General features: G+C 37.4%; 3 protein-coding genes across 4 annotated transcripts in view; all 3 read right to left on the minus strand.

Annotated features, from left to right (window-relative positions):
• The window catches only part of LOC113670120 (uncharacterized), a 37,718-nt gene extending 22,147 nt beyond the window's left edge, over nt 1-15,571 (minus strand). Inside the window, exons 1-9 of one of the 2 annotated variants that reach the window (XM_089189992.1) lie at nt 15,422-15,571; nt 15,278-15,316; nt 14,045-14,138; nt 13,864-13,898; nt 11,526-11,598; nt 11,067-11,104; nt 9,226-9,301; nt 8,665-8,736; nt 8,324-8,420 (exon numbers count right to left, since the gene is read on the minus strand). In XM_089189992.1, coding sequence (XP_089046118.1) covers nt 8,677-8,736; nt 9,226-9,301; nt 11,067-11,104; nt 11,526-11,598; nt 13,864-13,898; nt 14,045-14,138; nt 15,278-15,316; nt 15,422-15,495 — 489 coding nt within the window. In that variant the 5' untranslated portion in view covers nt 15,496-15,571 and the 3' untranslated portion in view covers nt 8,324-8,420; nt 8,665-8,676. Of the gene's footprint in view, nt 1-8,323; nt 8,421-8,664; nt 8,737-9,225; nt 9,302-11,066; nt 11,105-11,525; nt 11,599-13,863; nt 13,899-14,044; nt 14,139-15,277; nt 15,317-15,421 lie in introns of those variants that run through there. The other variant, XM_089189991.1, reaches the window with a different exon arrangement.
• Nucleotides 3,440-7,058, minus strand: LOC149036472 (uncharacterized). Its single transcript, XM_089189990.1, has 9 exons — nt 6,925-7,058; nt 6,779-6,817; nt 5,985-6,078; nt 5,782-5,816; nt 5,395-5,467; nt 4,752-4,789; nt 4,221-4,296; nt 3,772-3,857; nt 3,440-3,535 (listed from the first exon to the last, which is right to left on the minus strand). Exons 1-8 carry the CDS (start codon nt 6,996-6,998, stop codon nt 3,798-3,800), a joined length of 489 nt encoding a protein of 162 aa, XP_089046116.1. The 5' UTR covers nt 6,999-7,058; the 3' UTR covers nt 3,440-3,535; nt 3,772-3,797.
• Nucleotides 15,572-18,238: 2,667 nt separating the features above from the next.
• On the minus strand, nt 18,239-21,102 carry LOC113670116 (antimicrobial peptide damicornin-like). The gene is made up of 4 exons (XM_089189994.1): nt 20,959-21,102; nt 20,379-20,423; nt 19,110-19,235; nt 18,239-18,339 (listed from the first exon to the last, which is right to left on the minus strand). Exons 1-3 carry the CDS (start codon nt 21,056-21,058, stop codon nt 19,120-19,122), a joined length of 261 nt encoding a protein of 86 aa, XP_089046120.1. The 5' UTR covers nt 21,059-21,102; the 3' UTR covers nt 18,239-18,339; nt 19,110-19,119.
• Nucleotides 21,103-21,402: the final 300 nt, after the last annotated feature.

A 21,402-nucleotide genomic window follows, 5' to 3' on the forward strand; every position in this document is an offset into this window, starting at 1 on the left:
TCTTGCTCAATTTTTTGAGTTTTCCAATATTTTCTATATTCTTAGAAGGATCCATTGGCCACGTAGTCAAGAATTCTTTTGGTTTTCTTAACGCAAAAAATTATGTTTCTGATGTAGTAAGCACGAAACAATGTTGACGTACGTAAGACTCTTAAGTAAAACGAAATCAATAAAGTTAAAACAGTAGTTTGGGTATAAAACGAACCACTAAAATATGGTTTGATTTTTTTCAAAGCTTTTTGTAAGATTTAGATAAAAAAAAATCTTCAATATTTGAGGAATGATTTTGATGAAGCATCTTAAAGGATCCTTGTCAACCACTCCTCTGGTTTTTTTTTTTAACGTACAGACAACTGCGAAAAATTCGTTCGTATTAACTCATGCCGGCCCGCAAACACTTTTTACGTGGCGTAAAGGAAGGATTCGCTTAGGGAGAAGCGTTAAGCATCCTGAAAACAAATCCGACGCAATTCACATTTAATAAAAAACGTACAGAGCTTTGAAATACGACTAAAGAAGGGAATAGAGGATACCTGACGAAGTTCTGGTGAAATACATGTCTGGAGTTGTGTGTTCCAGTAGAGAAGGGTCATTTAAAAACAAAGAAAACAGCACACAGAAGAAAATGTTGCCTTTTGTAATGCAATATCATCCGGCTTTACCTAACCTTGAAAACATACTGACGGGGAAATGGCACCTCATTCAAAATCACATCGCAAAGAAAAGTCATCAAAATATATCCTGGTCAAAACTAATCTATGAAAACGGAAGTTTAAAATCGTGTCATGTAATACGTCTTCAATGTAATCATTTAACTGCGTTAGTGCATTGTTGTGGTAGCAGGTTGAGATGTTTAAGTGACAGCTGTTGCCTCTGAGAATCCTTCGTCTCGGTCCATAAAAACGCAGAAAAAGAACGAGGTTAATATCCTGCCATCTTGACCGAATAAGCTTGGTCAAGAGAGAACATCATTATATTCCACAGTAGATCTTAAGTTTTTATTTCATTTTTTGTCTTCATCTCTTCACCCCGCCGTGAGGGGAGAAAATGAATAGATAAATAAATAAATAAATGAAAAAAGAAAGCTTAACAGTTTCCACTTATAGTTACATCGTACATGAACTGATTACTAAGGTGGAGTGAAGCCATGGAGGGCTAGAAATGCAATATCCTATGTTCAAAAAATGTATATCCCAGCCTCCAAATTGTCTGACCTACAAGTCAGTGGACTCCCTTATCCAAGTTTGTAATTTGGTTTATACCTTGTTAACTCCATCACTGATCACTCAAGCATTACGTTATCACATTTTTTCAAAAGCTGAGTCAGTGATATACGGAGAGGTATTGGTCAGCGTACTCGTTATTTTGCTAGCTGTCATTTGATGCCAATTGTTCGTCAGTATAACGTTTTGCAGCAATGCTTCTCGACTTAAGTCTAGCAAATAAGAAGACGCTGATTGATATCAGCGAGCTCGCAATGTGACATGAATACTGGTCAGAGGATTTTTTGGTGCAACAGCTGCACTTTAACATTTCAATGTGGGTGTCGCTATAACAAAAATGCACTGTCGGAGTTAAACGATTGCATTGGAGGCTTATTACATATAGGACTAAATGACATTACATTTTGAACTTTTTTACATTTAGGACCAAATTTTATTACATGTAGGACTTTATTACATTTAGGACCAAATGTTATAACATTTATGATTTTATTACATTTAGGACAGTTATTACATTAAGGCCTTCAACAGCTTTTAGTGTTATGCAGGCTGGTCAATACTTCAAGTTTTAACTGGCCACTGGCTTCTTGTGATATGCATCCTGTGCGAAGCTTGGTGCAGAAAAATCTTTACAAATTGGCCATTAGTGAGATCTCTGATGCTTGGACTATCCTTCCTGTCATTCTACAAGTTGAAATTTTTGTGTGCTCCGTGGCTTTAGGCCTTCCATGTGTAGGAAAGCGAGATGCCTTCGACTTTTCTAGTTACAAACAAAAATTTTGCCAAGAAAATTGCAAGAAACTGCTACACAACTATCCAGATTATACCACTGATAATTTCAGAAGGCTGCTACCAGAATTTCAGATCTTAAAATATACCTAAATCGCTCGGATGCACTTGGATGATAGACCACATTGGAAATTTATCGAATTTAGATGACATAGAAAATGGCGGACTAAGCTCGCAATGTCTTGAGGTTGATTACGATTTTTTAACAGAAACCCTTTCGTTGGACAGTTACTTGAGAGAACAAAAATAATTTGGACCGGGGCAATTGCATTCAAGATCTATTGTATCGAAAAAATAGACACGGCGCCCTTTTTTGTTTTGGATATGCTCAAAGTTAAGTCTTTCTTAGAGGAAAGAATTTTTGCAACTGTGATAAGCTATGTAGCCATTCCAAATAAGCGGAAATAAAATTTGGCCCGAGAAAAAACCTAGAAAATCTCCTGAACGGCATGATCATAGGAATGTTTTTTCCGTGCATTTCTCTGGTTGGTTCACCTTGATTCATGTTACTTAAAACTCAAAAATTAATTGCAAAATTGCGACGACAAACGTGGAATTTAGAATTCTAGTATCAAATAGAATTCTTGTTCTATTATTATGTGAAAATGATCACACCGTACTGTGTAACCTAAACAATATTTTCCTTATCGAAATCTGGATGCGACATAAAATACCTTCAATTCAGCTTTGGAACTTAGAACTACACATTGTGGGCATGACCAGCTGCACCAGAGGAAGAGATTACAAGCACGATAAATGTTTGATCGCGTTATCTGCTCTTGATGAAATGTCCTTCTCTCTTTCTCCTTTCACTTCACAACACGCGAATTATTTCTAAAATATGGTTGTTGCTTAGGGTTACAAGTATCGGTGCACGAGGATGTCTCATTCTCATAAATTTTTGTTTATTTAGACTCTCCATAGGCGTGCAATAATTTTCTCATTGAAAACTTTGAATGAGCGTTTGACGTTTTTTGAAGTATCTTGAGACTTTTCTTTTATACAATAGTCGAGAGGAAAAATGGCCGTCGGAAAGAGGTGGCCGTTAGCAGGGTTTTGACCCTATTTCTAAAAACCGGTTTTAGACGTCATAATATAATAACACTAAAAACTCTGCTTGAAAACGTATAAGTTAGTCTAGGGAACAGTTCATAATGGTACAACTGATAGTTATCTTTCCACTTTGCTTGGAGGCTGAAAGTTATTCTTTTAAGAATATTGGTGCTCTTAAATTTCCACCCTACCTGTAAAACCGTTACTGACTAAGCCGACAGGAGAATGCATAGTTTTTCTGACTATTTTCAGCTACTAACGCTCAACGCCTCTGGGGGAGAAAGTTGCTAAGCCATGGTACTTGTTCGTTTTTTGGACTTCGAGGGATAGTGGAAAGCATAAAGAAATGATATAGTGATTAACTCAGCAGCATATAAGATCTGAATTCATGCACTTTATTTGTAATGACCATACAACATAAAACTTAGCTGACAGCTAAGTGGCAAAGGTGACATCAATTCCAAAGATGTCTGTTGAAAAATACAAGGAGCAAAATAGATTAAAGCACAGTAGGCGAACAACCATTCCGTCAATTCAGGTTTAACAAAGTTACAGAGATTCCTTGTTAACTGGAAATGTGTGGATTTTACTACGGACTACTAATGTAAAAGGTGTTGCTTATTTTCTTCGAAAACGTTTGTTGTGAGGGACATCGTCCAATGCTTTTTATTCTTGTTTCTAAAAACACTGTTGATAACTTGCTTACCCTTGTCAGTGCCCCTTTTTCTTCATTTAGCCAAGGGCGAAGAGGTAGTCATTACCGCCTGTATAGTGATATTCGCTCCATCCCACCTGTTACGAAAACGAAATAACACGACTCTCTTACATTCAATCATCAGTCATCATCATAAACAGAACTCATTGGAAAATGAAACAAAATATATTAAATACGGAGTCTGAATCAGTGCTAGAGAGTTGTTAAAATTCCAATTTCTTGTATTTTGTAGCGTTTAATCAAAATCAGTTACCAATCGTAGAAAGTAGCGCGCCTTTAGATAATTGTTATTATTATTAGTATCATTATTTTTAATGTCATTACTGTTGTTGTTGTTCTGTTATTACTTCTTATACTAATTAAAGCTCCTTACCGGTCTTACTTTACAAAACATATATGTAGTATTTTTTCGTATTGTTTGTTGCTTTTCACTAGCATACCTGACCAGACTCCTCGGCGTCTATTTTGTCGTATCGCTCCTTAATCATATCTCCAACTTTCTTCATTCGCTCCAGGCTGTTGGAATTTTGCAAAAGCATCATTATTATACTAAATAAGTGGCTATTTTCTGTTTCAAGTTGCATCTGATTTTAGTACTTCCCAGTTTACACGTAACAACCAAACGTTTTCCCTAAAACATATCAGTAGATGTTTGGCTCGGCCGCTATGGTCTGTGAGGCAATGGGCATTATTCCTTGGTAAACACTTGCCAACCTTTATTCCGCTCTTCTTTTTTTTTGTTTTTCCCAAAGCAATAATTACCAGAATTCACTGTTTTTCTTAAGACCGGTTTTGAGGCGACATCAAAATCTCTCGTGCACTATTCTGCTGGCTACCTCAATCGAAGAATATTTTTTTTTGGTATTATAGCCTACTACAAAGAAATTAAAACCAAAAGATGGTTTGCAACTAGCCTGAATCCGGCATAATTATGGTACTTTTCTGGTGCTGAACAGTGGGATTCCGCTTACCGGTTATTATTTCGATTCAAAATGGACTGGCAACGATCCTGTAGATGGGCAAGAAAAAAATCATTACTTGTTCTGTAAACTGGGAGTGAATAGTAGTGGACATTAACCGGGACGCGAAGTGGCGAGGTAAATATCCACAACTTTCACTTTAGTGTCGGTGAAAGTTGTGGATATTTACCTCGCCACTGAAGTTTATAACATACCACACAGAAACAAAAAGTTAGTTTATTTCTGTCATTACACCAAAAAATGGTCGGGAGTCAAATTATTCACACGCAATTTTGTCTCTTCAGCTGCTTCGAGATAAATAGAACTTGTCAATCACTTGCGAACTACATAATCAGTGCGAGCGAAAAACACAATACACTTTCCTGTATAAAGTAAACCTTGATATTGATCTTGGCGGTATCTAAATCAAGGTTGAGCTCGTTAATCATCTTGACCAGAAAAGCTGGGTAATTGGGTCAAGCACCGAACGATAAAATGGACGCGTTTTGATGGAGCCACAAAATTTTTGACCCAGGAGCGCAATGAAGCATGGCAGAGCGATCACGGGGATATGCAAAAAAGGCTATTCAACAGTGTTTCTCGTTGGTTGGCCTTTCCGACTCGCTAAAAAATTGGCCTCTAAAACATCACATACTTTTGGGCAGACATCACAGAAATTTTCCAGTTTGTCCATGAAGTCTTGAGTATCATTTTCCAAGGCCACAATGCTGTGTTTGGTAGAAAGGAAAGTCACTTCAGGTGGATGCATACATTTTACTTTTAGACTAACTCCCCTCCCTTGAAAAAGAAGCATTACAACTTACCCACTATGTCTACGGCGTTAAAAAGTTTAAGTCTCAATCAACAGTCAGTCATAAAGGCGTGAATTCGAACCAGACCTTAGCAAAACATATCTGCAAATTGTTTTCCCTCTTAATCTTCGTAATTTGTTCTCACGATGTGCAAACTGTTCCTTGAAGATCTCACCAATTCAGAGATAAAGAATCCATCGCAAATAACATAAATGAAAACAATGTCTTACTTGGTGGTGATTGCCTGCATCTTTTCCAGTAGTATCTGTATCGTCAAAAAATTGAAAACCAAAAAAGAAAAAAAACCAACAACAATAACAACTTAACAGACATAATTAACAAGCAGAGGATAGAGAAGCTCTATAACAGTTGGGCCTGTTGCTTTATGATCTGAGCAACCAAAGTTTATCAATAGGGTAGAAGTTGTACTAACCTCTTTGGTCAACAGATTTTCCTTTTCCTTTGCCTTTATTGCTGAGCGGGTGTTCGTCAAGTTATCCTTAAGCTCCTTAAACTTGCTTTTCAGGCTAAGATCGATGAACGATTTTGGTTAAATTATGATTATAGTGCAGTCAACGTTCTCTTAAAGCTGGAACGTCCTGCCTTATCGTCCGGGTGAGATCAATCCTGAGAGACACTGTTTTCGAAGGGAGTGACTGATCCTTCGACAACCTAGTGAAAGTCATCATCAGAGTCAAACCCTTCACCTTATTCTCCCTTTAAGTAACCACTATCTTTGCAAATAAACCTTTTTTATTCAGTTTTTAGTGTTTGATGGAGAAAAAACTGAACTATCTTTTAGGCGACCAAAGCTTAATTTTGTTGCAATTTAAGATAACTGTTTTCTCTAATGACGATCTTTTAATTAGTTTCGATCCTACATTATAGAGGAAAATGATTAAAATCTGAAACTCGCAGGCCAAATTTACGCTCTCCTTTCCTTGAACCCTGGCGGAGAAAAATATTTTAGCTCAAGGGAAGAGAAAAATTAAAGCAAAAAGCCAAAACTGACTGTATCCACCATCTATTATATACATTTTCTGGCAATTATTTCCTTTAGGAAAATGAGCGGATCTTTCAGACGATAAAAGATGAAGTTCTTTCAAACGATAATTTCTGGAAGAATGAGCGGCTGCGGGCGTCATCCACCTTGGATTCGCGTGTTATCTATATAAGCTTAGATTTATTTCATATAGACTAGAAATCTGTGATATTCTTTCAGTTCACCTCTTGTGTTCATTCTCCAGTTCACTGGGAAATTTGCACCTGGTTAGGAAAAGAGAACATACAATTCTCGGTGAAATAATTAAGTGGAAATCCAGTGTGTAAATCTAATAACTTGAATTTTGAGGGACAGAAAGGAAGATTCTTACCCATTTGAAGCAAGCGCAACAACAACAAACACAAGGGTAAGGCAAAAACAACGGAGCACAGTGCAGGACACCATCACGCTCAGTTCTTACGCCTGTTAGCTACACACTTTTTGGCCGAAAGGATCGCCCGCATTAAATAAGACAACTTGTTAAATTCGATTTGCTATGTTTAAAATCATTGGACAACAAAGCTGAGACCAACGGATGGTTTTTAAATAAACTTTGCAAGAGGTTATTGGAGATGAAAAAAATCGATTGCTAGATTCCACATGCACGCACACTTCCCCTTGCAATTCTTTTTGTTTAAGATATAATTAGGTGCAATTATACCTTGACGAGTATTTGTAATATCGTGGGGGAAATTAATCGAACACTAATACACATGCAGCGAATTTGGAATACAGACCTCAAATCAATCATAGATCTCTTCGATTTAGGTGTAATTCATTACGTGTGTGGCGGTGTGAAATGAATTGAAAACGTTGCAACTCTTTGTCATTGAAATGTTTCCTTGTTTCTCCAGAACTCTTTGAAAATGGTTGTTGAAATAGGTTCATGGTGACAAATTTCCTGCATACTTTAAGTATAGGGATGTCGATATCTGATGCCTAAGCTTTGTATCTTTATTTAAACTCGATGAAAAATCTTCAGTAAAAACAGTAGCGTCCGAATCTATCTATTTACAACATGTCACAATTCAGGTCTCCGAGTAAGTAGGAATAAATCCTTGTGTTCCGAATCAATTTTATCTACCAGGTTTTCAAATTGATTAAAAATTTATTTTTGGGAACTTGGCGGTCTACATTATGTATTTATTAAAAAAGGTCTGGAATGCGGTGCGGTGATTTCGACAACAAGACATTCCAGTTGATCATCACTGGAGTCTTCTCGGACATGGTAATTTATGTTGTTTGGTAAATAAATACATACACCGCCACCAGATCTCCCGTTCACGGCACGTTCCCTTCTAACGACGTCAAATCCCGGTAGATATATTTCTAAATCACTGATGTACTATCACGCTTGTATACACACAATATATGGATTTTTGAACCTCTCATAAATATCTTACGGTCGTCAATATGGGCGAGTAAACTTTTTACATTGAGCGATGCCATAACAAAACCGCGACCAATGCACTAAATTCCGGTTTTGATGGCTTCCTCTTATTGCTGCGGGACTCCCTGGAAGGCATACACTTATTGGATTCCCACTCGACAATAATCTAATCTCCTCTTAAATACTTAATAAAGTTATTTGGCAAATAACTAAACGTTGGAAGGTCGTAGGTTCAACTCTTTGCTTTTTGTAAATTTTCTAAGCAGATTCCCCCGAAAGGTAATTGTTACTTTTGCATCTCAGGTAATGGTAGAAAGCATTAAGAAATTAGAAGCAGCAATAAGCTCCAAATTTGTTTTATTTCTTATTAAGATGATCATGAAGCAAAAACGTAGCACACAGCTAAGAAGCAAAAGCGCCATCAGATCCAAAGATATCTGTTGAGAAATATATAAAGTAAGACAAATGAAAATGTCATGAGCAAACAGCCTCTCATAATTTCTATTTCAGCCTTTAGTCGATTCAAAACGAGAGTTTTAACCTCCTGTCAGGGTTTATGACGTCAAAAGGGTGTTGTTTGGTAACTAGATTTGTCTAGACGGATAAATAGTGGCTCTATGTAACTGAATTTAGGGGCCATCACTTTCTTCTAATTAAAAGTATTTTCATCAACTTGTTTACCATTTGTTTTATTCATCCAAGAGCACCAAGATAGTCTTTTCCACCTGTATAATGCCTTGCGGTCAATAACGCCTGTTTCAAGGAACAAAATATCACGACTCGGTATTCAATAATTAAGTCTGAAATGATACGATTTTAAAAATGTTTGGAGTTTTTCGGGGAACGAAATTTTAATTAAAATTGTTTCCCTTGGGGCAAGTCGTTAAGGAACATTTTCCTTGCTTGAATTGGGATAAAGTACTAACTTGAATTCTTTCTCATGTTGAAAGTAAAGGTTTTTAGATCAGTTTTTAGATTTTTAAGAGTTTTTATTTCAATTTTGATTACCAAAACAGTTTCTCGTTTCTTACATAAACCTCGTGTCACTTTCGAAGGTAATAATTTTCGCCTTTTCAGTTCTGCACTGTTATTATTATTGTTACTGTTACTTGAATTAATATTGTGTTTCTTCATGATCAGAACTCTTCATTCATTTTGCTATAAACTGAAGCTTCTAACCCATATTGACGAGAAAACATAGTTTGCATTTGAACGCATACTGTCGTCCTACAAAAGCTGTACCTTAGCAGGTTCTTCGGCTTCAATTTTATCGTATCGCTCCTTCATCATGCCACCAACTTTCTTCAACCGCTCCAGTCTGTTGGAATATTTCAAAAGCATTATACTTTCCCAGATACACAAGTTTCAATTTTCAGTTTAAAGCTGAATTCAATTTCAGTACTTCCTTGTCTGCATGTTTTGATCGAGAGCTTTTTTACTTAAGTGCCGCTCTCTCGCTAAGAGCGGTCCTCTCGACTTCCCGTCGGAAAAAAATTTTCTTTTTTTTTGCCCATGAAAAGGGTTTAGGACACATGTTTCAAAAATAGTTTAGTTGTTCTCCAATTCTCTTTTTTTGCGTCACAAGCCAAAAATGATTTTTGGCCAGACCACCCCTGTGGACAGCGATCGAAAGTGTAAATTTCACAGATTTTTTCCAGCGCGCAGCGACTGCAATGATATAGCTCATAGAATTCTATCTTGCTACAAGATGTATTCAGTTAGTCCAAAAACAAAATATGGAGACATCACCAAAAATATTTTTATACCAGCGTGATCAGAAGAGACCCTTCTCTTCGACCTTAATTTGCATATCAAAAATTCATTAATTTGTACGAAAGAATTCTCAAAATGCAAGCCTTAATCGGGCTGAAAAAGCGTATCAGTGCATAGTTTATTCACCAGTGAGGTCAAGGATAGCCTCAAACCCGCGGGTATATCTCTAGCTTCCATCCACCAACATCTTAAAAACAACGCAAATCCACGTGTTTGCTCAATTAGGCTCGTGTCAAAGAGTATTTGCATAATTCTGACCGTTCAAACTTCGTTCGTTTATCTTCTACGTTGAGGATTTTAGGTTTACATAACAGCCGAATGGAGAATAGATGCCGAGTTGTCCTAAAACGTTGTGTAAACGTGATCGGTCGGCGTGACACTTGCGCGCTTGCGTGACTAACAAAGTAAACAAAGGTGATCAGAAGGCGCCTTCTCGATAATTTACGCTGAAATATGAGATTATGAATTACGCACAGTGTGGAGATGAAAAGAAGAAGAATAAAATTCAAATAAAATCAAAGAATAAAATTCGGCACTCTGGTCATTACAGACATATCGCGTTGCTTCAAAGGACACACAAACAAGTTAAAATACGTTATAGTGTTTATATTACAAAACAACACGTATACACTCTGAAAGAATTCTTGCAGTTTCTCCCGAGATTTAGCATACGGAACCCGATGAACTAGCCCTCCTTTCTGCAAATTTGTTTTCATCATTAATGATGTTACACTGTTATGGACCACAACGGTTTTGAGCGACAAATTGTGTCATGACAATTTTTGCATCTGCTTAAAATTTCAAAGCTGTCAAATGTCGTCAGGGCTTGATCTGCTCATGAGACCAGCCGGTATAGTTTGCCAATGGACTCAAACTCCGGTTTCCAGGATTCATCGTACGTCGTTTCAAAGTTTTAATATCCACGAGTTTCGCAACGAAAGAAAGTTAATGCCTTCTTGGTAAATTTCAGTCAGCTCAATACCAATAGAGCAAATATTTGTCTTCCTATGATTTATTGGCCACTGATTGGCTCTGCCACTGTGGTCTTTAAGTCAATGGGCATTATTCTTTGCTGAAACGGAAGTCAGCTGCTAATCTTTATTTCCTTTTTGTTCAGGATTTGCTGATTATGAAAAACACCGTTTTTTGACTGCAACATACAAAATTCTGTCAGCCACCTCATTCGTGGGATGAAAGTTCGACGAAAGTCCAATAAGTGGAAATTTCATCCTAAGGATACAGTGCAATTGGTATGAAGAAAGCGTTTAGTGTTACATTAATCATTGTAGTATAATTGTGATACCACTCACCGGTTGCTATTTCGACCTGAAATAAATTGGCAACGGTCCTGTGAATGAACAAATCAAAATAAAGTTTAACTTGATCGTAAGGGTATCTAAGTGCTTGTCAACCTTCTTGGTAAATTAATGAAATGACTGCACTTCGATGGAGTAACCAAGTTTTTGCCAAGCAAGGAAACACGACCTCGGGAATATGGCAAAAGAATTTACAGATTTTGTCATAAGGCAATTAATAATTATTGTATGTAGTTCCTTAGACGTTCTGATTCGTCAAAAAAAAATAAGCCCCCCAAAACAACGCATTCCACGTAGGTTGTTATTAAATTATGAAATTTAAATACTGCGTAATCTTTTCTCGCTTAACCTGAATCTCGTGGTTGAAAGAGCCTATGCGACTAAACCATTTAGATTGGGCGTTAACTGTACTACAAACAGTTTTCTTTTAAACTGAAAAAAGGGTCATCATACCGTTGGGCAGCTATCACAGAAATTATCCAGTTTATCCATGAACAGTAGGATATCATTTTCCAAGGCTGTAATTCTGTGTTTGAGGAAAAATGGATGTATACATGAGTTACCAGCCGTTTTGTACCCACAGTCGTCTCGTACCGACGGTCGTTTCGTACCCAGTCATTTGGTCCCCCTCTCGGTCGTTTTTCATCCAGCTAGGTGAGTCGTTTCGTACCCAGACCAACAAAATATTTTTTCCATGCTAAGTATGTTTAAAGCAAGGTCGTTTTATTGTCGTAAATTAAAATATTACCGGGTTAAATAAAATTTGTTAACGTGGTAATGTTGGATGGCCATAGTTTTCCTTGACTGATAACTTTGGATTGGTGGTTTGTAGTGTTCAAATGAACGAATGATGAAGTAAAAATGTAAGCCTTTTGTTAGTGGACTCCTTTCGAAAATGGATAGAAATTGTTATCATTTTATCTGCTAATACTAATTTTGTTTGTTTCTCTTTGTTAGAATGAAATAATTTATTACTGTTGAGAACTAAGGGAAAAAAACACACTTACACGAGCTTTTACTGTTAAGAAAGTCACAATTATAGACATAGCCTGCAGAGCAGGCGTAATTTTGGCGAGCGAGTGCTCAGTATTTTCTTAACGAAAATTATGGCCGCCATCTTAGATTTTAATGGCAGCGGAAGGCTGGGGAGAGAAAGAAATTTGTCCTAAGGGGGCGGTCGACGGTTAAAATTAAGGAGAGGAGTGGGGTTAAGAGATTAAGCTCCAGATGTCAATCACAAGCCAAGTGTGTCATTTGGACATTTTGTTTTTTCGGGGAAATTCGAAAGATGGCAAACTCTGTAAATGATGAAGTTGTTAGTTTCAATTCCGCCTTAGGGAAAGCACTTAAGAATCCTTCTGGATTTAATGTGCCTCGCGCATTAAGATCGGAACAAAAAGAAGCAACTTCTACACTGCTTTTGGAGGAGATCTATTGGGCGTGTTACCAACTGGCTTTTAGGAAAGAGGATATTTCAGTTGTTGGTTGTTATGAAAGAAATAATGACGGGAAAGCTGCGAGCGTAGTTGTCGTTTGTCCGCCTTAACGTACTGGTAATGATTAAATGGAATGAGCATCTTCGATCAGATTAACGGTAACTACGCTCACGGATTGTCATTTGGATGATATAGAGTGTGGAAAATATCCACTCGTATTTGCGTCAGCAGAAAACGTTTTGGTGAAACCATTTTTGGATGAGAAAACAAAACAAAACAAAAAAAAAAAAACCAGCCACACCGTTTCACCAGAGTATGCCGGTTTGCATCAAACCAAATTATGGCGGGTAACCTTCGAGTGCAGTCGTTTGTTGTGTCGTTTACGATAAAATAGAAGAAAAACTGTCAAATAGATTAACGGCAGCTACACTCAAGGATTTTCGTTTAGAAAATATAGTGTGAGGCAAATATCAGCTCATATTTGTGTCTGCGGAGGAGGTTTTGTCGAAGCCATTTCTTTCATGGCTGAAAAAAAAAACTGCCTTACCGTTTCACTCATCGGCTCTATATGCGTTTGTTTCTGTCGGGGGATTTCTAATTTGGCTCATTTTGATTGGTTACGAGCTCATTTTCGGAAATGCAATGACGCGCAACTAATCAGCGGGTGTTTTGGTTTTCAACAGTCTCCTCGGGCAGGCATCTTCTCGCCCTTTCCCCGCCCCCTTCCCCCACCCTCCACCCTGACCCCAAATCAAACATGGCCGGTCAGATAAACGTTCGCGAGCTTATAATGTTAGCTCGCCCTAATAAGATGCCTGTACAGCAGGCTAATATAAACATAGACTGCTCTATCAAGAATATCACATTAACCTTGCGCTAGTATTTGTCTCAAGTATACACAACAGAATTTTGTTTATATCTTACTCGCTTGATTCTACTGACTTGTTATACGCAACAATTGACAACTGTTCACGTGAGTTATCATGAATAAACCGGAAAGGATAAGAATCGATCAGCGGTTTGGGTACAAATCCACCAGTACGAACCGACTTAAACTGGGAGAGAATCGACTGAGTTTGGGTACAAAACGACCGCGGATACCGGTAGATACATATATTTTGTTACAGGGTTACAAGTCCCCTTCCTCGAGAAAAGAGGAGTTACCATTTATCCATTAGCGTGGAGCATATTTTCTATGAAAAGGTTTAATGTATTTTTTTAAGGCACAAATTTAAATCATGCCGTTGTTTTTTTAAGGCATATAGTTGTATCTACAAATATCTAACCTTTTCATCTCCTTAACTTGCCCTTTGTGCCGTCATATTATTATTATATTATTAAAAGTAATGTCTTACTCGTTGAGAATTGTCTGCATCTTTTCCAGAAGTACCTGTGCCGAATGAATAAAAAGAAAAAGAAACGCAATGCACATAGTGATAGGGAATGGAGAAAGTCTATCATAGCTAGTCCTGTAGCTTCGAATCATGATCAGAAAAAGGATAGAGATCTGAATAACATGGGAGTAATTAAACTTACTTCTTTCGTCAACTGGTTTTTCTCTTCCTTTGCCCTTATTGCCGAACGGGTGTCCTCCAAGTCACCCTTTAGCTCCATAAACTTGTCTTTTAGGCTAAGATCGAGTAATAGTTTTGGTTAAGATATGTGGCATTCAGATCTCTCTTAATGTTCAATCGTGTAGTCTGATATTCCGAATGAGAGTGGTCTCTTGAAGGCCTCAATGTAATGATTTTCCTAAATGTAATAAAGTCCTAAATGTAATAACATTTGGTCTTTTGACATTTGGTTTTTCTGCGTTGTTACGGACCTCGACTTCGTCTCGGTCCATAAAAACGCAACAAAAGAACTCTTGCCCTCACGCTTGGTCAGTAACACATATGAATATATTTCATGCAGACCAATGCAAATCTGGCAAGGGAAGACAACACAAAAATGCACTTGCAAGCCCGGAATTTTTATATTTTCTTATTGGTCGGTGGACTTCCTTTTCCTTGTAATTTGGTTCATAAAGTGTTCAGCACTAATCACACAAGTATGTCGTCAAAATCTATTGCACTAAAGAGTCTGAGCCAATGATATCAAGAGAGGTATTGGTCAGCGTTCTCATTGTTTTGACGTCTGTTAATTTGATGCCAAAAGCACATCAGTAAGAGTTTGTAGCCAATGCTTCTCGACCTGCGTCTCTAGCAAACAAAAAGACGCTAATTGATATCAGCGAGCCCGCAATATGCCATGAATATTGATCAGAGGATTCTTTGATGCAACAGCTGTCACTTAAACATCTCAATGTGAATGTCCGCTATAACAACAATGCTCTAGCTTCAGCGATTGCATTTAAGGTTTAGTACATTAAGAACCAAATGTTTTTACATTTGGGAATTTATTGCATTTAGGTCAGTTATTTCATCTAGGCCTTCAACATGGTCCTGACGAGGACTGTCTTCTGTGGTAGTGATTTACGTATTGACAACCTTGCTCAGTCAAATGTTGATAGACTGAGGATTAAATTGGACCCTCCCTCTTGCGTACAAAGCATAAATTCATTGTACTTCTAGAGACATTTCTTACCGCTTTTGTATTTCAGAAGGATATGTAGATCTCACTGATTAAAAAAAGGAAAAGTTCTTTTAATGAGTAATCTCTGAAAGAACAGGCGGCTGCAGCGCATCACCTAACTGGGATTCGCGTCTCATCTTCGTTAGCTTAGAATTCCAAATTTTGACCCAATAAATCTCTAATCTTTCAGTTTACCTTTTGTGCTCATTCTCCAGTTCACCGGGAAACTTGCAACTACAAGGAAAAAAAACATGCATTTGCCGATGACATATTCAAGAAGAAATCTTGTCATTAAATCTTATAAATTGAATTTCGAAGGACAGTAAAGACGATTCTCACCCATTTGAAGCAAGCAAAACCCCAATAAACATTAGGGTAAGGAAAAAAAGAGGGAAGACGGAATACCTTACCATCACTGTCAGTTTTTACGCTTGTAATGATCGATATAGATGGGAGGATCACGGGCGTTACAAAGACAACGTGTTATCATCGATGTTTCAATTAGAAATTAATATTAAATCTTGCAAAAGGCGAGGACCAACGCGATATTTTTGCTCTTCCACGCGAGAGGTTATCATGTTGAAAGAAATTGATTAGTTACTGTATGCAGATATGCTTCCCCATTCAGTTGTATTTTTCACGATATAATCAGAATCAATTTTGTTCTGATGAGTATTTGTCCCTATCGGTTAATACCCATGTTAGAACTCAAGCAGTGAATTTTCTTTTTTGCTTCTACGAGGCTCTTTAAAACTGATTGTAAAACTTCATAGGTAAATGAAAATGAAAATATGATGAAAAAAGATGCCACTTGCAACGAAATAATTACCTTCGAGGTCCTCACCATACTGCACTATACATCTCAGACAAACACTAATCAGCTGTTTACTGGTAGCTGCTACATATTAACCTTACAATTGTATCACGGAGTCATATATCATTGCACAATATTGCACGCGTAATTAGCGCACGGACATTTAATATGAATGAATCGTCGTGTGGGTCGTGCTACACAAGGTTCTTGCTGCGAAATTTTTAACTCTCAAGGCCTCAAGGTGAGTGACATCTCCGGCATCGTTCATCCAACTTTTATTATACGGCCTATGCATGAACTGGAACTTGAATTCTCGCGTCACAACTGCTCAGCTGTCATTTAATTCAGGACTTGAAAAGATGGTCACAGGACCTAGTGGAATCTCATACGGTCTGTAATTATATAAGTGATGCTCACTGAAACGAGAGAAAAAGCGAACAAAGTAATCATGTGCAGGCAGACGATAAAACTCTTTTCCTACCAAGCATTGTCCTTTCTTCTGGGCATGGAAATTAAAAAAAATGCCTACTAGGGTGACTCAAAATGATTTTGCTGACCGTGACCCTCATGGAAAAACAGATAATTGCAGATGAACGCACGGGCATAGTAAAATGACACACTTGACGAGAGGCCCTGGGTAAAATAATAACAGGCGTCTTCTGAGTTGCTTGCCCAATGCTACTTTAGTTCATAATTTTCTTTTGTTTTTGTGACACAATGTAAAAAAATATCAAAAACATCGCTCATGCGATTCGGAAAGAATACTATTGAAATATTATTGATTAGGTATGAACGTGTTTGCGATATATTTCCAAAGTATTTTGCACTTTAAACAGTACCTTCGATGTTTAAGGGCCTATTTACGTGTATAGGAGCCCAGATTGTTTTGTACTTCGGCGAATCGCCACATAGAGCCTTAAATAAACGCATGTCTTTATCCGGCCTCTCTCGCTAGTTTGGCTAGAGAGCTTGAGAACTACCTGATGACCTTTTATCCACGATTGATGGTTGTATTCACCAAAAGAAAGAGAGATATCTAGGAAACATCCCCACATCTTTACTTTTTTGAAGTCAAAGTCATCGGCGCACAAACAAACTGAGAGATGGCGGTATTGAGGAAAATACGGCTTGTCTCTCTGGGGTGCAGGTTGGGATTCCAAACAATTTTTCATTTAATTTCCTTCGCGCACCGTTTCTTTGAAAATCAAATTTTTGTGTTTGAGTGTAATCCTTGTAAGCAATAATCATAAGAAGTCTTCCCGTAATTGCCTTTTAATTACATTAGTCTGTTCTTAAAGCTAAACGCGTTCCAAAAAATATACTACAATCACACTAATTCACGCGTTCAAGGAATGTTTAGATCAGAGACTGCATACAAATTGATGGTTCCCTGGCTAGCCGGCGTATAAAATCAATCATCCCACAAGCAGTGTTTGTAATATGATAGAGCATATCTAGTCTGGTCTCGTTTGGAATTAGTAATCGGAGCATTTTATGGCTCATCATTACTGTATTCTCATCGTGGTATTGATCACAGTCAGTGTACCAGAGACTGTAGACACCCATTCAAAACAGGTGTTGGTGCCCTTCTGATGCTGAGTAATATTGGTGGAAAGGCGAGAGATTTTCAATTATGCGCAGGCGGACCTCAACAATCCTGAATATCGTCACTTCTACCGGGCATGAAAGTTCAAAAATATTTTTTTTTAGGCTGACGTTTCGTCATATTCAAAAGTAAATGTCTTAAAGGATCGATACTACCACGCCCTTTATATTGTTTCCTGGCAAGAATATTTAAAAATGCCTAACTGTTTTTCAACCGATTTTGATCATTTTCAGAACACAAAAAGGTTATCATGGCTACTCTAGAGCCATTTTTAAACCCCCCCCTCCTGTGACTTGAGTTTGACGTACCTGTTTTTTGTATTATCAAATTTCAACTTCCCTTTCAATATCAATCTTATTTCAGAATCTTAACAAAGTCTATCTGCTGTTTAGGTTCAAAGCCACCTTGAATCAACAATCGTATGCGATTAGTTGTCAAGGTCCAGTTTGTGTCAATGTCTTTCCATGATTTTGTTGCGATTTTCGTTAATTTATGAGGAACTAAAATTCTGAACACCTGTTATTCGAACACGCATGCAACAATGCGTGTTCGTGGCGCTTCAAATCATACATGATTGAAAAGAGGTGCACAGGGTCCACGGCAGCGAAATTTTCAACCTTGAAGCCTACAGGCCAAATGACAAATCCCTCTTATCGTTTACGGAACGTTTCACTGTATGACTAAGCACGTACCAAGACATGAAATGTAAAGTAAAAGATGACATTCACACTGCACAGCATTGCAAGAAAAATTTTAATTGACTTGCAAACGTGAGTTAGTCTCGTTTACTTATTGATGTTATCTTGAGTCTTCTTTAGGGAGGTGCAAATGAAGTGCCTGCAAAAAAACCAAACTAAATTAATCCTAAATATAGTAATATGATTAACAAAAATTGTGTCGCTCGTCTGGTTGGCTCGTCTCGTCTTGACTTGCACACTTACACTCATACACAATATAGGTTTAATTACCGCGAAGGACTAATTTTTTGCTTTTGCATTAAAAAAATGCGTGTAACAAAAACCCAGTCACCCGCTTTGCTGCCGGGAAACCCTGGTGGAGATCCGCTTTAAATCAGCCATAAGGGGTCTCATAGAGGATGAAATTTCATTGAGTATGTTTTTTAACAACCGGTCCTACAGCTTACTCGTTTTGATTCTTTCACTCAAATGACCATATTTTTTCCGTTATTACTTTCCTTTTTCTTTTCTCCCTCTTGTCCGTCATACTGGACTTTTTTACTCACCGCTATAGCCAATGATACAATGTTCCCTATCGGTACGAAAACTGACCTGAGTAGACTACATACTAAATTCCAGCATGTCCCTCCACATTAATGTAAAAAGTTTATTTTACGTCAGATTTGAAGAAATGACCAATTGGAACTTGTGCGGATACGGTGACGAACGCTTGTGCACGGAGAGCTCTGTGACACTGTTGTTTTTATTTTTGAATTTTATTATCCTTCCTAAAAATTTAGTTGAACAAGCTCTCGTTATGATTGACGAGCTTGATATAAAAAGTCTTACATCTACTCTCAGATAGTAGTCGGTGAGCTAGGAAACTGAAGATCACGAGGAAGAGATGAACAAAGACACCACTTTTTATACCTGCTAAGCCTCAGCATCCACAAGTAAAGTGGCAGTTAGTCCGCATGTAACGCCCATTGCCGTCTTCCTTGTCACAGAAATTATGAAACCGTTTACAGAATTTTGTTGACCTGATGTCGAAACAATCTGTCCAAAAAAAAACCCAAAAAATAGGAAAGAAAAACCAGTTTAAAGTCACAAAGAGCAAGCTTGAGTAAACTTTTTCTCATCCGCGGTGATTTACAAGAAAGAGAGAGAGAAATTACAAGAGAGAGGGAGGAAGAAAACTAAGATATATCGAAAAATTTGCTGTCTTTTTATATTCTTGATATATATTTTTTAATTAGTTCTGCCAATTTTATCCAGGTTCCTTGACGAAAATTTGCTTCAGGATTTAATATTAATGTGCCTAGATCAGTGATCTCTTTCCAAAGAAGAAATGTAAAATGGTTTCCGTGTTTACATAACCTGATGTAAACACGCGGGAGGTTGAGAGAACACGAGATAAGCGTAGGAAACCACGACGCGAAGCGGAGTGGTTTTCAGCTTATCTCGTGTTCTCCCAACCTCCCAAGTGTTTACATCAGGCTATGTAAACACGGAAACCATTTTACATTTCTTTTATAAAATAGCTAATGAAAGAGGAACGAGAACCGTGTTTACATACGCTCATGTAAAATGGTTTTATGGCCAATCAGAGCGGGCGTACTATTTTAATTATTTTATAAAAAACAACGAAGCATGAGCTGGATGCATCTCGTATTCCCCTCCTCAGTGCTCCATGCGCAATGGTGTTGTACATAAAGAGACGCTCCATCCTGCCAGTGTGTAATGCCATTCATGTCAATACGAAAACCTAACCCAGCCTTTTCACTAAGGTGATAATTAACATCGATACATACCATCCAATCGTGTCGGCGGACGTACAGGAGTGTTAATAGAATAGCATTTTTTGTGTTTCTTTAATTACAAATTGCATCACGATTGTGGGGGTATTGAAATATCTTGATTTATCACTTTTCAATAGACTCTTAGCTTATGCATTGTCTTTTTAGTTTGTTTTGGCCTAAAATTGATTCGCTTTTTACTTTTCAGTTGTAAGCTGATGTAAATTTGTTTGACAGTAAGGCAGGTAGGCAGGTTGGCTCTGACGACAAAGAAATCAAACGTTAATATACTTTTGCAAACCAGCCGCTATTATGTGTAAATTACAAATTCAGAAAATCTTTACTTTGTTTCCTTTTTGAATTTGAATAATTCGTGTATCTGGCACAGGTGGTAAGTTCTTACCTCGATAATAGATCGGTGCGTCATCATTGACGACTTCGGCATCCTCTGGTGATACAAAAAAAATGGTACACAGCATTTCATAACCATCTATACCTTTACAATCCACTGAGCATATGCAAACGTGCCCCATCTATTGAATTTTGAACAGGTCGCTGATCATCACATTCGAAAAGATAGAGCAATCCTTCAACTTAGTGGAACCTAAGTTAAAGGGGTGTGCAAACGCAGGGACACATAAAAGTTCCCCCAAATTCAACTGTCCCTTTTACAGATAAAACATCTGCAAGGGTTATTCACTATTGATTTTTATCATGAACCAAATTTTTAAGAGATCAAGATGTAGTTAGAAATTGGAATCATTTTGATGTTTGACCTAAATAAGAAAAGAGAAATACATCGGAATCTATTGCGATTAATTTATCCCTGTGGAGTAAGAAAAGAACAGAGAAAACATGATAATATTCAGTATGAAAGAATGTGAAAACCATTAATTTTTTTTACAAAGCACAATAAAACATTCATTCACATTTTTGAAGTTGCACAGTGCATCAGTGCAGAATTTTCAACTGAATAACCATACCTATCTGATAAGTTTGTTCGGTTGTGCTACCACTTTTACAATGCAAGAGAAATAAAACAACAAAAACGACAATCACTACCGTCTGCTTCTGGTGGGGCATCTCTTCCAGTAGATGGTTCTCTGTACGACTTTATTTTGTATCACAAAACTATTCTTTACCTTGCCTCAATCCATTTCCTCACCTTGTTGTCAGACTTCTATTAGCTTTTATTATTGCTCGGCACAAGTCACTAACGCTGTTGTTTCCTGTGTTTTTTTTTTCATATTTTTCCAAAAAAACAAAATTAACGAAGAAAAAAAATCGCATCGACGGTCACGGGAAAAAGTTAGTGATTTTTCCGTTTGTTTGGAGCGTATCCATTTGTTTTCTTTAATATTTTAGCGTTCTCAATTCGAGTTTCTTTCAATGTAATGTTTTTGAAAAATCAAAAGTGATCTTATTTT

The sequence above is a fragment of the Pocillopora damicornis genome, chromosome 12, assembly GCF_964200805.1.
Source record: "Pocillopora damicornis chromosome 12, jaPocDami1.2, whole genome shotgun sequence".
Lineage (NCBI taxonomy): Eukaryota > Metazoa > Cnidaria > Anthozoa > Scleractinia > Pocilloporidae > Pocillopora > Pocillopora damicornis.